Source organism: Gossypium hirsutum, chromosome D06, assembly GCF_007990345.1.
Source record: "Gossypium hirsutum isolate 1008001.06 chromosome D06, Gossypium_hirsutum_v2.1, whole genome shotgun sequence".
In the NCBI taxonomy this organism is placed as follows: Eukaryota; Viridiplantae; Streptophyta; class Magnoliopsida; order Malvales; family Malvaceae; genus Gossypium; species Gossypium hirsutum.
In genome coordinates, this window is record NC_053442.1 from 59,800,331 (window position 1) to 59,820,782 (window position 20,452).

The following is a 20,452-nucleotide window of genomic DNA, read 5'->3' on the forward strand; positions in this document are numbered from 1 at the left end:
AATCTTCTTTTTCACCGGATTGTACAACTTGTATGCCTTACTTCTTTCACTATAGCCAATGAAAATGCATTTCTCTGACTTGTCATCCAACTTGCTTCTTATTGCATCTGGAATATGAGAGTAGGCAACACTCCCAAATACTCTAAGATGACTAACACTAGGCTTTATACCATACCACGCCTCATGTGGTGTGCAATTCTCCAAGCTTCTTGTCGGTGATCTATTTATAAGATAAACTGCACAAGAAACAGCTTCAGCCCAAAATCTTCTTGATAACCTCTTCTTCTTAAGAAGACATCTAGCCATTTCCATAATTGTTCTGTTCTTTCTTTCACACACACCATTTTGCTGAGGTGTATGGCGGACTGTCATTTCATGCCGGATGCCACTATCTCGGCAATATTTCTCAAATTCTTTTGAAAAATATTCACCTCCACGATCTGTACGCAAGGTGTTAATTTTCAACCCAGTAAAGTTCTCCACTTCTGCCTTGAAATCTTTGAATCTCTGAAAAGCCTCTGATTTTTCTTTGACACAATACACCCATAACTTTCTTGAGTAATCATCAATGAAAGAGATAAAGTAACGATTACCTCCTAAAGATGAAACTGTCCTTGGACCACAAAGATCTGAGTGAATAAGTTGCAATGGTCTTCTTGCTTTCCACGAGGATTGAGAAGGAAAAGCAATTTTGTGTTGCTTTCCAAGTTGACATGCTTCACAAACATCATCAAGCCGATCGATTTTTGGTAAACCTCTAACCATCATCTTCCTTGAAAGCATCTCCAAATTTCCATAGTTTAAATGTCCATATCTATCATGCCATAACTTTGAAATTCCTTTATGAGCACCAATAAAACAAGACATATTCTGATTTTGAAGGGTAAGAGAGAAAAGATTATTTGATGCCATTCCAACTCTAGCAACAACCTGATTTTTCTTTGATAAATAGCAAGCCATGTCTCGGAAATGAATATCATACCCCTTCTTTAAGAGATGCCCAACACTAAGCAGATTATTTTTAAGACCAGGAACAAAATAAACTTCAGACATTTTCTCTACCCTTCCTTGCTTTGTTTTGAACTCCAACTCACCAACACCGCTAACTTTGTAAGCTTTGCCATCTCCTACTTTTACTTCTCCACAATCAGATTCAAAGAACTTCGAAAATAAATTTTTGTTACCTGTCATATGCTTGCTAGCACCACTGTCTATGTACCAGACATCATCAATCTCTCCACCATGAGATACGAGCAACAAAGTTTCTTGCTTTTGCTCTTGATTATTTTGTACTATATTAGCTTCATTTTTCTCTTCTTTTTTGTACCAGCATTCACTTGCCAAATGACCAGGTTTGCGACAATTATAACATTCAAAATAGCCACGACCTATTCCTCTTTGATTTCCACGTCCATGTCCTCTTTGTGATCCTCTAAAATTTTGACTTTGGTTGGCTTCTTTCCATCCATTCTCCATGCTTACATCTTCACCTCTTTCACGAGCATTTGAGCCTCTTCCTCTAAAATTTCTTCCTCTTCCACGACCACGATCTCTCCCTCTTTGATTTTTAAAATCTCCCTTATTCTCATTTAGAGACAACTTTGACTGGAGTGCTTGATCTAGATCTACTTCCTTTTTCTTCTTGTTTAATCTTTCTTCATGGGCTTGCATCGAACCTGTGAGTTCATCAATAGTCATGGTACTCAAGTCCTTTGATTCTTCAATGGCAACCACAATGTAGTCAAATCTGGAATCTAAAGAACGGAGGATTTTCTCAACACCACGAATATCATCCATAGTTTCACCATTTCTTTTTAATTGATTGACTATGGACAAAACCCGTGAACAGTAATCAGAAACTGATTCTGACTCTGTTTTTTGCAATCTTTCAAACTCTCCTCGAAGAGTTTGCAACCGAACTCTTTTCACCTTTTCATCTCCTTTGAATGAATTTTGTAAAAATTCCCATGCTTGTTTTGCCGTGGTGGCACAAGCTATTTTTTCCCAAGCCGCTTCATATGATTGAACTCCTTGATATATCCAAAATAAGGCTTGCTGATTTTTCTTCCTTGATTTTCTTAGACTCTCTTTTTGAACTTGTGTTAATCCTTCCTCCTCTTCAGCCTCAACTTCATTATAACCTTTTTCAACAATCTCCCAAACTTCTAGAGATCCAAGAAGAGCCTTCATTTGGATACTCCATTTGCCATAATTTTCTTTGGTTAATTGGGGAACGGAAGAAAGAGGAATAGAATTGTTCATTTCGATCGAACAATGCTCTGATACCAATTTGTAGAAAATTGATCAAAATTTGAAGAAATAAAACAAAGAATATAATAAAGAATATAATGAAAAGATAAATAATTTTTATGGAAGAAAGAAAACACCCTTTTGATTAATTTTTATTTCACTCACTCAATAATATTCTTCATCACATACAACTCTTTATATAGGAGTTGTAAGTGACTATTCATCTATATCACTAAATGCTAGGAGTTGTGACTATTCATTTACATAACTTAAATACTATAAGAGTTATGACTATCCATGCATGTGTGTAACTTTTCATCTTCAAGTCTCTTTGCATTATTAACTCTTCATATTCAAGCCTCTTCACATTCGTAACTTTTCATAATTTATTTTGTGCAAGATTAATTTAATTATGTGCCAACAATATTCTGGTTAAGAACTTAACAGTTTAACTTCCTCAGTCAACGTTAGGAGTTTAAACCAAGAAAAAGAAGAAGAAACCATGGCTTCCCAACAGGAAAGAGATGAGCTTGATCGTAGGGCAAGGCAAGGAGAGACCGTTGTCCCTGGTGGAACCGGTGGCAAAAGCGTTGAAGCTCAAGAAAACCTTGCTGGAGGTAATATAATTAACAATGATTCTTTATTATTATTATCATATTATGAATAACTGTTTGCCTATTAATGGCTTTTCATTTGGTGGTGGCGGCAAAGGGAGGAGCCGGGGAGGGCAGGCTAGGAGGGACCAGATAGGAAGGGAAGGGTATCAAGAAATGGGTCGTAAAGGTGGGCTGAGCACCGTCGAGAAGTCGGGCGGAGAACGTGCAGCGGAAGAGGGGATTCCAATCAATGAGGACAAGTTCGCGACGAAGCAGAGGGGCTAAATAAGTAAAAAAGAAGGAATAAATAAAAATCCAACGTTGTTGGTGGAGAAGCAGCGGATGTTTAGGGGTAGCTAAAACTAAACTTTAAGGAGGTATTCATGTCACGTGTGTCATGTAGTAGTTAGTAGTAAGTAGTATGTAAAATGGATGTGTTTCAGTGTTTTTCTTTAAAGTAGCTAGGTGGAAAATGGAGATGTTTGATCTCAGTTTATGCTTCTCTGCAGTTAAAAGCTAACAATGGAGATGTTTTATATAAGTAATTATGACTTCCATAATTCATTTATGTTGTTTTAACGTATTTACCTCTGACAGATTTGGCAAAGATTTTAGTTGAGTAAGAAGTCGAGAAAAAAGTAAAAATGGAGATGCGGGGTATCGATCCCCGTGCCTCTCGCATGCTAAGCGAGCGCTCTACCATCTGAGCTACATCCCCATGTCGTTGACGCCTTGTTTTAGTGAAGTTTAAAGCAATAATCCTAAGTGGGTGATACTAGGGTGAATATATTTTAATTAAGAGAAGGTTGGCAAATCCATCTTAAATAAAACCTATTTAGACTGGTTTCTACCGAATTGTAATCGCTTGTTGGGGAAGAAACCATCAACGAAAGGGCTAGACTAGAATGATCTTATCAATTTCGACCTTTTTAATAAGTTTCCATTTTGTTAGTATATGCATTACAATGTAAATGCAGACTAGTACGAGTAAAACTAAAAATCAATTCCATTCCATAAAAGCAATTCTGCAAGATATGATGTTGTATACAAAATCCAAAGAATCATTTTTCTATACAATCTTTTCTTCTTTTTTTTTTTTTGCTTAAAAGCCAAATTTACCTCCTGTTTCTTTGTTTTTGGAACAGCCAGACATGGTGACAAAAATGGAGAGAATTCACATGGTGGGTGGGTCTCAAATCAGATGACCTGACAGCAGCAGCCAGGAGGAGAAAGTGCTTCGCGAGATGAAACTATGGTTGAGGGAGGACACTGAAGCTGAGGTAGGGTCCTAAAAGAAAGCTCATGTGTAGTGCTTGATGATGCAACAGGAGCACTGCTTGATGACGCAGTGGCAGGGACAAGAGAAGGGCGAAGCTGTTCCAGTGCCGATAAAACCTTGCGCATTCGCGGTCGTTGCGCCTTTTCACCTACGCACTCCGATGCAATGAGCACAACTTCATAAGCTTCCTCGTGGGAGTACTCCCTTAACTTGGTATCCATGATTTTGTCCAACAGGTGTCTACTGCCAATATTCGGTTGTGCCCACTCCACTATGTTGTCCTCTATACCAGATTCTGTTTGTTGGACAGCACGGCGGCCGGAAACCAGTTCGAGTAATAGGACCCCGAAGCTATAGACATCCATTGCTGAAGTTAACTGATCTGCACAACATTGCAAGAGAGCTAATTCATTCATTCAATACTTGTTACTTGGTTATGAAGGAAGCAATGTGCTATTATCAGTTCCATAAGAACCAAAATCAGAGCTTGTGGTAAACAGAGATTGGATAAAAGGGGCAAACAAATTAACCTGTAGCAAGATATTCAGGGGCAAGATATCCTTCAATACCGGAAGCTCGGGTTCGAAAAATTGGATCAGTGTGAGATGGATCAACGCCAGGAATGATTTTTGCGTAGCCGAAATCCGAAAGTTTTGCATTGAAGGCCTGCAACAATGTGTCAGTGACTGATACAACTGCTAATGCCATGATCAACCATGAATGTTGCTATTATGTTACCATTAACATACATACCGAATCTAGTAGGACATTCGCTGCCTTTAAATCTCGGAATATAACTCGATGACCATGTAAGAAAGAAAGGCCTCTAGCAACATCCATGGCAATTCTGACCCTTGTTTCCCACGACAATGGTAAACGCTCAGGTATGAAAAGATGATCCTCCAAGCTTCCGTTAGGTAGATACTCACAGACCAAAAGCTTATGTTCCTCTTCCAAACAATAACCAATAAGCTTGACCAGATTCGAATGAACATGCCGACCGAGGTCATTAACTACGCTCTACAGTCAATGCAAACAGATACATGAGGCAAAGAATAATTTTTCAAACAAAGTTACCATGATGAAGGAAGTAACCTACCAGCATCTCATCATGAGTCAGATTGCTTCCGGTTCTAAGCCGCTTCACAGCAACGGGTGTTCCAGTTGCAAGGCTTGCAGCTCTACAGGCCCGCTCATCAATGTACCCCATGAAAACATGACTGGGCCCGCCGTCCCCAAGGCGATTCGCCAAAGCGAAGTTTCTAGTAGCCTTGTCTAGCTCAGCATATGTGAAAACTTTCAGATTGACAGTTGGGAAATCACTTTCAGATGTTATTTCACTCAGGAGACCGGTTGTAAGTCCTGAAGAGAGACTCATTTCTATGAGTTAATATAAGATTTAAGGCCATATGTAACTAAGTTATTCACATCAAAACCAAAGCCTTACATGCTGAATGAATATATGTGAAACAATTGGTTATTTACGAACACAAGCAGATTACTATATCATTGCTCAAATGTTTAAAACAGTACTCCATGTCATTAGAAGTATCAAATTACATACATGCCTTTTGAGTCAATTTCAAGTGATAAACAAATACAGAACAAGCAAAAATGCCCTTTTCAAGGAAACACATAGTATAAGTGATTAACAAAAGACTCAACATGTCTACCTGAAATCAAGTATCCACAAAGATTAAGAACTATTTCATGAAATGAAAGAACCCCATCAAAACAATAGCTTAAGTTAATGGAAAACCTTTCAAGATAACAAGTGAAAAGAAAGATGGCATGAAATGGAAAGAACCCCATCAAAACAACACCTAAAGTTAACGGAAACCTTTCAAGATAACAAGAAAAAGAGAAGGCAATGGCATGGAATGAGAACCCCCCCCCAAAAAAAAAAAAGATAAAGAACTATTGCATGAAATGAAAGAACCCAATCAAAACAATAGCTTAAGTTAATGGAAAACCTTTCAAGATAACAAGTGAAAAGAAAGATGGCATGAAATGGAAAGAACCCCATCAAAACAATACCTAAAGTTAACGGAAACCTTTCAAGATAACAAGAAAAAGAGAAGACAATGGCATGGAATGAGAAAACCCCCCATTAAAACATTACCTGAAGCAAAAGAAACCTTTCAAGGAAACAAGAAAGGAACAAAAAGAAACCATTGCATGAAATAAAAAATATCCAACTGAAAACAGTACCTGAAGTAAATGAAACCTTTCAAGATAACAAGAAAAAGAGAAGAGAATGGCATGGAATGAGAAACCCCCCATTAAAACATTACCTGAAGTAAAAGAAACCTTCCAAAGAAACAAGAAAGGAACAAAAAGAAACCATTGCATGAAATGAAAAATATCCAACTAAAAACATTACCTAAAGTAAATGAAACCTTCCAAGAAAGCAAGAAAGGAACAAAAAGAACGATTGAATGAACCTCATTAATACATTACCTGAAGTGTCAGGGTTATTTTGCGCAGTAGGCCAGAAGTATTGCAAGCAATTGCCCATTGTCACTTCACTCAGTATCTACCCTTTTCCTATCCTTTGGAAGCCAAAAACGAAGAAACAAAGGGAATAAACTGTATGGGTTTTGCGTAAAAACGAAAAGAAGAAGCTGAATGAACAATGTTAACGTGAACAAGTGCCTGGTAGAGAGGTTCTTTAGCATGAAATCAGAGAAAAAAGGAGGCTTCTTTTTTATAGAGGGTTAAATTTTTGTTTTAAGACTTTTTCAACCCTGTTGTGGCTGGGTTGTATTGGATATATTGCGGCTACAAGAAGGGGTAATTCTGAGAAATCAGTCAGCTCTGATAGCTGCCTGCTAAGCCAGAATTTTCTTTTTTCGAGAATTAATTTGTAAATTATTATTATTATTATTTTTGTAAGATTAAACTATAATTTTATTATTTTTGTGTCGCATTTGCTTAATATTAATGAATGTTTTTTTAGGTAACAATTGATATAATATTTTGCGATTTTAAATATTTTTTATTTTTTACAAGGAAACAGTTAAAGAGTAATAACAAAAACTAAATTAACTAGTCGAAATAATAGTAGGATGAAGACCACCTTTAAGAAGCTCCCTTATAAATAATTTTTAATTTTTTCTAAATTAGTTTTATTTTTTATTATTACATTAATAAATATGATATAATTATTAAACTAGGTTGCTCAACCTAATAAATAATTAAAAAAATCTGTGCATATAAACCTATTTTTAAGTATGTAATTGATATATATTTGGGAGTAAAAATTATACTATAAATATATGAAAAATATTGAAATATACCAACACAGATAAGCATGTAGAATAAGAATAATGCAACCTATACCAATATTAAATAAGAGATATAATTGTACCATATAGATATGCATCCAACACAAGTGTATCATCAGACAAAAGAAAAATCACAGTAATAGAAAATTACAACGAGATCGTTGATTAAGTTCACAATGGCTTCGATCACAGAAATTTGAGGAATGCCATAACCTTCAACTTTGGCTGAAACATTGAAGAACAATCCCCCAAAGAGGAAGAAAATAAAAAAGAATCAAGAATATGAAATAATCAAATCAATTTTCTTTGTTGTTTTGATCCATCTTTCACCTAATAATTCAATAATATATTGAAATAAGTTAAGACTAAAGCAAATGAGCAAATGAATCCTTTCTTCTTATGCCACCATCTGCTCTTGTTGTTCTATGTACATTTGCTCCACCCACGATGGCAAAGTTGCAGTTCCCATCGGAGTAGCATCTTTCACGAGGGAATGAACCCAGGACACATCTGGCTCTTCCATATTGGATGCCATCATGTCTGTTGCTCTCGCAGCAGGGTGGTTGTTTCTAAACCCGAACGAAGCGGATTTCCTAAGCTTGTTTAGCTCATCTCCTTGAATACCCCAGTCCAGTTTCCCATTAGGAGAGCTCCAATCCGAATTGTTTGAAGACATTGTGGTTGTGGGATTAGCAGATGTGGCAAGTCCGGCACTGTTGGTCACTGCTCCACGGTCTATGAAACTCTGGCTCCGTTTTGCAAATGCTGAAGACCGGGAATTCATTACTGCTGCAGCCACTGCAGCCGATGAGTCATAACCGAATGCCGAGGGCTTCCTCACAGGGGATGATGTAAGGTTTGTTGGGTAGCCTGAACGTAGTTGGTTCAAGTTCTGGCGTATTTGAAGTCCAGTTGGAGATTGCAACTGGGCTTGTATTCCGGATTTTATAGACAGTCCCTTCAACGGAGACAGCAGGGAAGGATCGAGAGATCCAAATGCATCATCGAGATTACTAGGCTTCAAATCCCCGAGACGACCATATTCCTTACTCCAGCAAGATGGGGAGGAGAGACTCGATATCTCATCTATCAACTGTTGTTGCTGCAATTGATTTTCAAGCTCGAGTAACTCCATTTCCAAATCGAAATCTCGGGCACTAAAAGTAGTCTTCAAGCGGCTACCAGGTAGCTGCAATGCAGGTGGGGTGAGGTTAAAGTTGTTCTGCCACAAGCCTCCAGTCTTTGGTGATGAAGAGGTTGCCAGAGGAGACATGGGTGGCGTTGAAGTCGTCGGCATCGGCAAAGATGAAGAACCGAGTGCTAGAGGACTCAAAGTTGTCATGTCTACTGCATTCATTGCAGCAGACCTCGGAGAAGGCATCGCTGATCCAGTGGAAGCATAAACGGGACGTAATTCTTCAGGTTTGTGAGCAAAGAAACAAACTTTACGAGCGCAACCAGTCTCATCTTTGCAAGGCCGAGTCCGGTACTGAGCAGGATGAAGCCAGGATTCGAACACACCATGAGCATATTCACAAGCATCACCCTTAGGACAAGCCCCCCTTCGGAACTCAGGGCATGGCACACAACTATAAGGGTACTTCCTTGGGTCCCTTCTCCTCGCATTCTCACCAGGATGAACAAAAGGGCACTCAGTCCAATCATGGGAGTATGCCCTCGAGCAAGGCTTCACCTTAAACGTATACATCCGGAAGTCATCGGTTCCATATATCCTGTTGTTGATATCAGGCAGTGATACATCCATAGGATATTCTCTCTTCTCAGACCCCTCTTTTGGCAACTGAGGCATCGTTGTCTTATCAGATTCTTCTTCCCCGTAAAGAACATCATCGCCATTCAGTAACAATTCAATCACCTTTCTTCTGTAATTGCTCGAAGATTTTAAACCCGGCACAATCAGATCAACAGGTTTGTTCCCATTAGCATCTACACAATTCACATCGGCAGATGCATCAAGCAACAGCTTGACAATCTCAACCGAAGAATCTGCACCACCAGCAACAGCGCAATGAAGGGCAGTAACCCCATCACTGCCACAAGCTCTATTCACATCAATCTTGCCACTTCCAATGATGTATTTCAAAATTTCGATGCTACCAAAAATGGCTGCGATCATCAAAGGCGTCCTCTCTTCAAATCCCATCTTTCTCAACCCTATTCTCCGACCATACCAGAAGCTCGCCTCCCCGAAATCCAAACCTTTCTCTTCTACTTCACTTTTGAAGGCTACTAGATCATCAGATGCAGCCAATTCGAGCAAAATTGATTGAGAACCGGCTTTTGGCTCCTGTAATTCACCTTCCATGATGAAACTTGAGGGCTTATGTTCACTCTTTGAACCACTGCACATCCCAAAACACGGCCTGCATAATTATTACATCAACAAGAACTCAGTTTCCCACTAAATAGCAATAATCAGACAAGAACAAGATAGCTCTGCTACACCACAACACATGCAAATGTTTTTTTTTTCGTTTTTTTTGGAAAAAAAAAGGTAAATTAAAGAAACCCCAAATCTAGAATTATCAGTTCCATACACTACAAATCAAATAATACAAAAATTCAAACATAAAAGAAAGAAAACAGCTATGTTCTAAATCAAAAGACTTGGACTATTCTAAGACTTCAGCATCTCAGAACCAAAACTCACAACTTTTGACCAAAAATCCAAAAACCCAACAAACAAGAACTCATAAATTCAAACCAAAGTTCAAGTATTTTTACCTATAAGCAGTCTCAGTTGAAGAAGAAGAAGAGAAAAGGGTATTAGTTGGAAGTAGGTGAGGAGAAGAGTGAGTTTGGTTTAGAAGAAAATTGGAGGAGAAAAAAGAGCAAGTTGGGGGGGGGCCTTTTAAGGTTTGGGAAATGGTAGTAGGAAAATGGTAGGAAAGTGCGGCTTTCCTTCCCCTCACTTTCTCTATATTATGGGTCAAAGTCTAAACTTCAAAGGGCAGGCTTTAACTTATTCTTCTTCATCTCGGTTCTTCCATGGCTATCATTATCATTGAGAGAGACAGGGGAAAGGTCCCCTCTTACTTACTTAAAATTAAAGATGAAATGCAAATGAAATGTAAATGCAAAACCAAATGAAAACATTATCTAGTTGGATGTTTTTCAACTCCAAAGCTGATTGGCCATAGGCCTTCATGCGTACGTTAAAGATTCGCCCTCTGCTCACGCGCTTTGGAATTTTGTATACAATTTAATTTTATTAATTACTTTTTAATTATTTTGTATCTAGAGTTTACTGTATAACTTGTAAATTTGATTATGGGTAGAGTTGAAAGGTCCGTTTGGAGAGTGAAAGAATTTGGGTAAAATATAAGCTCGAACAATAAGTTCAGATAAAAAGTAAGACTCGATTTTTACACGGGTTGGATCTTGAGTGAAGTTTTTCTTATTCGAGTCTAACTCGAATTTGTAAAAAAAAATTTGTTATTGTTTTTTACTGTTTTGTCACTATTTTTTTATTATTTTGCTATCATTTCGCTATTATATTACTACTATTTTATTGTTATTATTTATATATTATATAACTCTTATTTTATTATTAATTTCACTATTATTTTAGAGATATTTATTTGCTAAGTTGTATCTATATTAATGTTATTTAATGTTTGTAATGTATTTAATGTATTATATTTTTAAAATTTATTTTTATATAAAAACTTTTAATACAAGTGCGCCACACTCAAGTTTTAACATTTTTATTCTGGTTCGTTTGGGTAAAATTTTAAATCTATTTTTCAAGTACAACAAGATTCAAGCTTAGAAAATGAGCCTAAATTTTTTACTTAATCCAGCCTAACCCATGATAAGCTCTAGTTATATGTTATAAATTTCATTAATTTATTTCATCATATATATTTAATATAACAAAGCAAATGCACAAACATTTACCCTTAAAAGGAAAATGGATTATTTCTTTCTGTGTTCTATATGACTTGGGTTTTTTACAAAATTATTACAAAAAAATAAAAAATAACTAAAATGTTATTCTTTTTTTTATTTACCAAAATATTATAAATTTTTTTATTTACCAAAATATACAAAAAAAAACAAAAACCTGAAAAAAAAAAACTTGTGGCGGCACCAAATGTGCCAAAGAGATTGGCCTGACCAAAGGTGCCAAAGAGATTGGCAGCACAGGATTAAAATGTAACTCTCTGTAGTTTTAAGGACCTGACATGAAAATTTACCATTTTGAATTTTGAAAGTGAATTGGTGCGCCTGTGGTGTGTCAGTGCCAAAACTGAAACTTGGCTAATTGCCTTCTAAGCCCTCCTTATTTATTATTTTCTTTTTATTCCCCTTTAACTCACTTTTTTATTTAATAAACAAGCCATCAACCTATTTTTGTAGTTAAATAAGCTCTTAATCTATGATTTTTACTCATAAAAGCCTTTTATTTTATTATTAAAGTAAATATATTTTACCTAAAGTAAAGCTATTTAAAAAAGTATAAACTAATTCGCATTTTATGTATTATTTTGGTAATTTGATGAGAATAGTTTATTAAATAATAACTCTATTTTACTTTAATAAACTATTCTCATCAAATTACCAATATTTATAATTAAGTGATAATTAAGATACTTAGAATTCTAATTAAGTAATAACTCTATTTTACTTTAATAAGTTTATTAAAAAGTAATAACTCTATTTTACTTTAATAAATTATTGCTTTTAGGCTTAGTTTAGTAATGTTTCAAAAAATGTTTTTAAGGATAAGTAAAAAATTTTAACTTTAAAAAAAAACTTTTTTAGCTAATTTTTTATTTGGGAGAAGTATTTTTTCTTTTAAAAAGTAACTTGTTTAGAAATATTTTTTATCTTAAAAATATTTCTTAAAAATAATATTAAACACGCGACACCAAACTGAAATATGATAAATTAAAATATTCAAATTCCTAATAAGTAAATTTTTCATTTAGATTGATTGTTGAAAAAAAGCTTTAAGGTCTCCCCTGAGAGTGTGGCGACATCAAACCTTAAATAGGAATAATTGCTTCATAAACCTTCATTATTTATTATTTATTATTCTCTTTCAACACCAAAAATAGAGAAGTCTTATACCAATTAGTCCAAAAAGTATTTTTGTAAAAAATCGATTCCAACCGGAAATAGATTTTATTTATTTTTCGAAAAATAATTTTTTCAAGTATGTCTGACATAATAGTTAATGATATTCATAATAATTTTCTTTTGTTCACATTATATCTGGAAACTATAAATTCAACTAATAATTATAAATTATACATAATAAGATTTTTCTAAAGTTTTTATAATTAAAATTTTATACCGTATACGTAAATTAAATTGATAATAAGGATAATTATAAAAGCTTTAGAAAAGTATTATCATGTATAAATTATAGTTTCTAAATATAATGTGAGCGAAAGAAAACTACTATGAGTACCGTTAACTGCTAAGTCAGACATAATTTAAATAGAAAATTATTTTTCTAAAATTAAATAAAATTTATTTGTGGTTGGAATCACCTTTTTAACAAAAATACTTTTAGGTAAAAAAAAAATTTGGACTAATTGATATGAGACTTCTCTATTTTCTGTAAATTTTTACTTATTAAAGTAAAAATAATACATAAAATTACTTTTTAATAAACTTATTAAAGTAAAATAGAGTTATTACTTTTTAATAAACTATTTTCATCAAATTACCAAAATAATACATAAAATGCGAATTAGTTTATACTTTTTTAAATAGCTTTACTTTAGGTAAAATATATTTACTTTAATAATAAAATAAAGGGCTTTTATGAGTAAAAATCATAGATTAAGAGCTTATCTAACTACAAAAATAGGTTGAGGGCTTATTTATTAAATAAAAAAGTGAGTTGAAGGGGAATACAAAGAAAATAATAAATAAGGAGAGCTTAGAAGGCAATTAGCCAAGTTTTAATTTTGGTGCTGACACACCCACAGTCACACCAATTCACTTTCAAAATTCAAAATGGTAAATTTGCATGTCAGGTCCTTAAAACTATAGAGAGTTACATTTTAATCCTGTGCCGCTAATCTCTTTGGCACCTTTGGTCAGGCCAATCTCTTTGGCACCTTTGGTGCTGCCACATGTTTTCTTTTTGCAGGTTTTTGTTTTTTTTTTGTATATTTTGGTAAATAAAAAAATTTATAATATTTTGGTAAATAAAAAAAGGATAACATTATAGTTATTTTTTATTTTTTTATAATAATTTTGTAAAAAACCCATACGACTTTGTGGAAAACAATTTTTATCCATTACAGAAAAACCACTGAAAAAAAATACTATATTTATACATTTATTTTTAATTATAATATATTTAGTATATATTTTAAATGAATGATACATTTAATTTAAGTAGTCAAAATTCTTGCATGATAAGAAGCAATGATTTTAGTGTATCTTTGCATTCACATTTAAATTTTTACAACACATTAATAATATTTTTTATTATTTTTAATACACAATATTTTATTAATAATTGAAAAAATTACAGCCAAAAAATGATTCAGATTATTTGTTTGGAAACTTTTACAAAACCGTTATAATATTTGTAGTTGTTAAATTTAATTTCTTATTAGAATTATCATGTTTTAAAAAATAATAACTTTTTGTTTATTATGTTTAATTTTTTACTTAAATTGTTAGTCAAATATTAAATGAGTTAATACATAAATCAACTCGTGCATTAGAGGAAGGATCCTCAGTTGTAAGATATAGAAAAAACTATCTATAAAAATCCCGAGTATTTTCTTAAAACTATGTCTCGTTGAAATTCTCTCTTTCTTTCTTTTTTGAGTAAAACCTTTTAGGCAATTTGAGAATGAATCTCCTATGAGTTTAAGAGTATGCTCTGTGCTTACCATACTATGGATCCTGCACATCAAAAATTAAACTTAGACTAGAGAATATCAACTGACAAGAGACACAGGAAGAATTTTGAGTTTAGAATGGATAGCTAAAAAGCAGTGCCTATTTGTGGCCATATTGTCTTCCTGCAATATTTAATACAACAAGTTACTTATTTTAATTGTGACAAGTGGCATGTATTAAAATTGTGACAAGTTACATATATTACATATTTTTATTTTTATTTAATTCAAATTCAAATTGTAATTATTTTTATTTTTATTAATTTTATTGGTTGTAAAATTTCATTAAAATTATTATTGTTGATGTTAAATTTTTTCTTTTTTAATATTTTTTTTATTTCACAAGCAGTCTTGAAAAATTGGTATGAGCATCTTTTTAAAATATTTATTTTTAACATTTTATTATTTTCTATAAAACACTTGTAAACCCCTAACATTGTTGATAGAGTTTAAACACTCACTGAGGACATAATTTACCTTGAAATATACATTTTATAATTAATTAATTTGTTTTGTTTTCCAATATTCTATCCTCTTTTCAATTTTTAATTAAAAATTAATATAATATTCACTTCACATTTTTTTCAAATTTTAAATATTAAATCATTTGAAAAATAAATATATTATACTTTTTTTACTATTATACTTTTTCCATTATTTAAATATTTAATTAATTTAAATGTTGATATATCTTTTCACTTTTTTTAACAATTATTTAAACAATTAAGGCTTAATGCATTTGATACTTGAGTTTGACATTTTTTTAAACGTGGTACCTATGTTATTTTTTAATCAAATATAGTACTTATATTTGACAAAATTATATTTTTTGGTACCTAAAGTCTAAAGATACTAGAATTTATATAAATCTTAACAAGTAAATAGTTCAGTGAGATTTTAATATTTATATTTTATATTTTGTTTATATTATTTTTATATAATATTCTAACTATTTTATCATATTTTCCCATGTCCAAAATAATGTTTTAATCTCAATATTTTTTATGTAAGTAATTTTACATGTTTATTACATAATATTTTTATTTTACATAATCAATTAAAGTAATATTACTCGGATTATTGGATATAATATAAATATATTAATTATTTTTATAATTAAAATATTGCAATAATAGAATGCCTCAAACCATAATCTAATATATATACTAAAGTAAGGTTAGGACACAATTTTGAGAATTTTAAGTTTCGAATGAGTTCTTTATGTGACAAGTCTCACCAGTAATTGACTGACATGTCAGCTTTTTATATTAATTATGTGGGTTTCACTGGTCAATATATTTAAATTTCTATTTCAGTACTAATTATTATGGTGTAATTGTTATTAAAGTTTATTAATCTATACATACATACATACATACAATTAGGTTCTTAATGATTTTTATTTTTCATTTTGACCTTATTAGGAAAAATTAATAAACGCGATTTAAGGTACAATGTTATCATTTTTACTTTTCGGTATGCTTTCAGCTGGCCGGATCACGGCCATTAACAACTATAATTATACCTTAATTCAATGCGGGAGAGTTTAGGTAAAAAATAAGACCTCGATCTGACTTTACAAAAAATAAACCCTGTTGTTTTTTATTATTTTGCTGTTATTTTCTCACTGTTTTATTACCATTTCATTATTATGTTGTTAATATTTAGTTATTATTATTTGGATATTGTATAACTTTTATTTTGTTGTTAATTTTACTACTAGTTTAGAGCCAATTGCTTATTAAGTTGCACCTATGTATAAAGATTTAAAAAAATATATTTTCAATTTTTGGGGAAATATTTATTTGAATATTTTTAGCGTTTTTAATGTATTATATTTTTTAAACTTTTTTATATAAAAAATAAAATAAAATAAAATATTACAGGCAGGTTAGACCCGAATTTTAGCATTTTTATCCAGGTCAGGCTTGGGTAAAAATTTAAGCCCTTTTATCATCAATCGAGCTTAAAATTTTGATAGGACCTGACCTAACCTAGCCTATGGATAACTCTAAATTTATATTGACCCTTCACTACTTCGTTTGTTAATTGGATAATTTTTTTAATAAAAAAACATATAGCTCTTACTGATAAATTCATTAATTATTTTACATATGTATTGTTATCGATGTTAATGATTCTACAACGATTAGATTTCAGAATCGATAACCACATTTACACTTGGATCACCATATGAGTTCGTTCAGGATTTCCATAAAGCGCCACCAGAGGTCAAAGAAGATATCTTTGGGTGCATTCTTACCCTCTAGCAGATATGGAAGCACATAAATGAAATCCTATCCTCCGGCGTTGCACCGAACCCTCAGCAAGTAGCCCCAAAAATATACCATATGCACCGCCGCTATAGCATCACACTAGCTAAACCTCCCTTTATGCAAAACCAGCATTCCTCGCCTTTTAGTCTTTGCATCACTGACATATAACAATGAAACTGAGACGATATGGGGCAGCAGCGACGCTGGAAGGTTATCTCCCCATTCCTATATAAAGGTCACATACTATAAACACTTGTTCGTGCTCCACAGTAAACTTCTCCTAATCTGTTCCGTTTTAGGGAAACTTCATTCACTACGGATTAAGCATGTATGCTTCATACAACACCACAAGCAATGGCGACCAATACTAGAGGGCTATATTAAACTCCACTAGAAACTGGCTCTTATCCAAGTTGATGGCACAACATTGAGCAAAGCGATGCGCATCTCCTTCAAGCACCAACAACATCACCTCCTTCACAAAATGAATAGACTGGCTCGACAGGCAATCACTGGATAGCTTGCCAAGGAATGGGAACCCTAGTTTTTTTCTTCCACATCTGTTTGCTGCTTTTGCCCTTACCAAAAAAATTATATAAATAATATATTATAGCTGAATTTTTTTTGTATATAACATATATTTGTGAAAAAATTATATAAAATATAAATATGGTAAAATTAAAAATTTATTGTTTCCCAAGTGGTTATTCTTTTAAAAAAATTTAGTTTGAATGATAAGCTAACTTTACACGTTAAATCATCATTTTAAATGAAAATTTTAAGTTAATTAATTTTACAATTGATCCTTATATATATATATTTCTCATTTTTAGCAATTTAATTTTTCTTTATATTTTTTTAACTTTCCTTTTTTTTCCATTCTCTTCTACTTCACCTTCTGTTTTCCTCCCTTCTTCATTTCTTTTAATGTAGTTTTTCTATATTTTCCATTTGTTAAAACTAGTTCACAAGTTTCCCTCACTTGAAAAAGTTAAATTATTAAAAAAAATAAAAGTATTATGACTAGTTTTAATAAATGTAAAACATAGAAAAATTACGTTAAAAAAGTTAGGGAGAAGGGAAAAAAATAGAGGGAAAAACAAAAGAGAATGAAAAAAAGAAAAAAGTTAAAAGTTAAAAAAACAGAAAAGAAAAAATTAACTTATTCAAAACGAAAAAATATGGGGATCAATTGTATAAATGAACCTAATTTTTATTTGAAACGATGATTTAACGTATTATGTTAGCTTACCATTATACTGTTAACGGTAATTAACGACTCAATGACTAAAATACTACAACGTAATAACATAAATGACTAAAATGTAATATTAGATAAACAAAAGCGACTATTTCAATAGTTTACTTGAAAAGTATAAGTAGGACGCAAATTAAGGGCACGTGGGTGAAGAGGAAAAGAAAGGGCTGAGTGAGAAACACGCGTTGTGAGTTGCGAGTAGGCTAGAAAAGAGAATACCCCGGAGTGAGTTGGGGTGGACCAGAAATAGGGCGGGATTCCAAGCTGTAACCGAGTCAATAACGCAATGGCACGTTTCACTTCCATTTTGTTATAATTATATAATACGAAATAAACTAACTATACAATATTTAAATATATTAATAGTAAAATTTTATTAAACTTTTCAATGAATTAAATTTAATACATAAATTTGGGGTTCATTTATAGGATTTACTAATTTTTTTTTGTTGGAAGGATTTGATAAATTAATTAATAGAAATAAGATATGAAATTTAGTTTAGGATAAGATATCATATGTTGTCCTTGACTCAGCCTTCTACTACTTCCCACTATTCGGAAACTCGCATTTTTCTTTCAAGCACGTGTCATATCATTGAATTATAATCTTGGTTAAATAAATTAAATATGTCCAATTTTTTTAATGGACTCGTTTTTTTTTAATTAGTAAATAGATCGTTTTTAGAAAAATAGTATGTAAAAGCATGTTCATTATTTTCCAATGACTTTTTAAACATTGACAGCGATAAAATTTTATAAATGGCTCAACGGTATTCTTTTTCCTATAAATACCAATTTATTTTTCATTCTTTTCACTCAAATCCAACTTTTTCTATTCTCTCTACACTCTTAATTTTCTCAATTTTTGTTTGAAATTTTGCTATACACTTGTTTAAAAATACTATAGTTATATTTAATTTTTTAAAATATTTATTTCGATTAAATTTTCACGAATGACAAGCTCACTTATTTGTTTCAACAACAAGCACATTTCTGCCGCTCAAGCGATAACGGTAAGGAGAAATTTTAATTTTTTTATTTTCAATTAAGTTTTTTAAAAAGTATTTATTTTACTTTGTTGATATAAAGAGGCGGATAATTATGTTTTGGAAGGGTTCATACATAAGTTGTCAAAGAGCCCAAACACCAAAATTCGTGGTTGCTTGCAAGACGCGAGATTCTTGCATGCGTCTCGTATGCTCGAGGGTTGCAAACTCGATCCTAAACTCATCTGCGCGTTGGTGGAAAGATAGAGGCACGAGACACACACTTTCCATCTTCCATGCGGTGAGTGTACAATCACACTCGAGGGCGTAGCTTTACAACTTGGTTTACGGTGGATGGGTTAGTCATTATGGGGTCAGCGGTCGTTCCCGATAAAGAGGACCTTTGCGAGGCATTTTTGGGGAAGGTGTTGAACAAGTTTCAAGGTGGTTGGATAGATATAAAGTGGTTGGAGAATAATTTCAAAGAACTTCCTAAGGACGCGCCTGACGTTGTCAAAGAACAACCTGAACATTCATCCTATGGTTAATTTGGGGCATTCAAATGCCCAATAAATCTCGAAATTTGGTATATATAAGGTGGCTACTACACCTAGTTGACTTAAAAAAATACAGACGACCGAGTTGGGGATCGACCATGTTAGCCATGTTGTATCAGGAGTTGTGTCAGGTAACGGAACCGAATAAAATGTCAATCGGTGGTTGTCTGCTCCTGTTGTAGTCATGGACGTGGTGGCAACTACCATTTCTATGCCCCCGAGTGAACAACCCTTATACGTTCCCATTGGTGACAAGGTAAAAAACATTTAATAATAATATGTAGTTAATATAGTAAATGTTTTTTTTATTTATTATACGTTTGAATTTAACATATCGCTTAAAGTATGTTTTATAATAAATTAAACTTGGTGGCCATAGAAGTTGAAAGGATATGTTATAATTCACCTTAACAAAACGTTGAATTATGTATGCTATTTTTGAGATGCACGATGTTTGAAAATGCATAGTTATAGCCCGATGACCCATTTGATAATATGTTGTAGTTATTTTAAATACGTCCTGCGTGTCGTGCATTACTACTATTTTCTTGTATTTCTCTTCTCATCTTACTCCCTCGTATTTAAAAGGAGTTTTTGCATATTGTAATTTGCAAGAGTTGCTGTGGGCTAGACGAGAAGGAAGATGGGCCAACTAGTTTGGACCGGTAGCTTGTGAAACGACTTGCACCTTTAGGTTTCCTTTTGGTTCTCCCATTGGCTTGGGTTGCACCACTTTAGTTTATGGGCTATAACTATTGCATTTATTTATTGCTTTATTTATTCATGTATGAGATGCTATGGATGTCTAAAGCATGCCAAATTTTAAATATGTTAAAATTTGATAATAATGAACTACATTAATTGATGAGATCAATTAAATAGCTAAATGGACTAAAGTAAACCATAATTGGTGAGATGTAAACCTTAACAAAATCCCTCTATTAAAATATTAAATCAGTATAGCCTTCCAATTTTGTCCACGTTAAGGCCTCGATCAATACTGTGTAGGTTCTACTAAAGGAAAGTGCTAGTATTTATCTTGGTTAAACGCGAAGAATAAACAAGTG

The 20,452-nt window shown here is 32.8% G+C and overlaps 3 protein-coding genes, 1 long non-coding RNA gene and 1 other non-coding gene across 5 annotated transcripts; 2 read left to right on the forward strand and 3 right to left on the reverse strand.

Annotated features, from left to right (window-relative positions):
- Positions 1-2,668: 2,668 nt before the first annotated feature.
- LOC107900531 (em protein H5) lies at positions 2,669-3,391 on the forward strand. The gene is made up of 2 exons (XM_016826151.2): positions 2,669-2,867; positions 2,962-3,391. The coding sequence occupies exons 1-2, from the start codon at positions 2,753-2,755 to the stop codon at positions 3,129-3,131; spliced, it is 285 nt and encodes a 94-aa protein (XP_016681640.1). The 5' UTR covers positions 2,669-2,752; the 3' UTR covers positions 3,132-3,391.
- A 100-nt stretch (positions 3,392-3,491) lies between these two features.
- TRNAA-AGC (transfer RNA alanine (anticodon AGC)) lies at positions 3,492-3,564 on the reverse strand. Its single transcript has one exon. It is a non-coding gene; the product is annotated as a tRNA-Ala (tRNA).
- A 270-nt stretch (positions 3,565-3,834) lies between these two features.
- Positions 3,835-6,809, reverse strand: LOC107900530 (probable serine/threonine-protein kinase PBL18). Its single transcript, XM_016826150.2, has 5 exons — positions 6,586-6,809; positions 5,225-5,487; positions 4,879-5,145; positions 4,656-4,791; positions 3,835-4,507 (listed from the first exon to the last, which is right to left on the reverse strand). The coding sequence occupies exons 1-5, from the start codon at positions 6,641-6,643 to the stop codon at positions 4,044-4,046; spliced, it is 1,188 nt and encodes a 395-aa protein (XP_016681639.1). The 5' UTR covers positions 6,644-6,809; the 3' UTR covers positions 3,835-4,043.
- LOC121218573 (uncharacterized) lies at positions 4,918-5,609 on the forward strand. Its single transcript, XR_005915050.1, has 2 exons — positions 4,918-5,009; positions 5,107-5,609. It is a non-coding gene; the product is annotated as an uncharacterized lncRNA (long non-coding RNA).
- A 740-nt stretch (positions 6,810-7,549) lies between the features above and the next one.
- Positions 7,550-10,443, reverse strand: LOC121218574 (zinc finger CCCH domain-containing protein 29). The gene is made up of 2 exons (XM_041096002.1): positions 10,158-10,443; positions 7,550-9,796 (listed from the first exon to the last, which is right to left on the reverse strand). Exon 2 carries the CDS (start codon positions 9,781-9,783, stop codon positions 7,810-7,812), a length of 1,974 nt encoding a protein of 657 aa, XP_040951936.1. The 5' UTR covers positions 9,784-9,796; positions 10,158-10,443; the 3' UTR covers positions 7,550-7,809.
- Between the last annotated feature and the right edge of the window lie 10,009 nt (positions 10,444-20,452).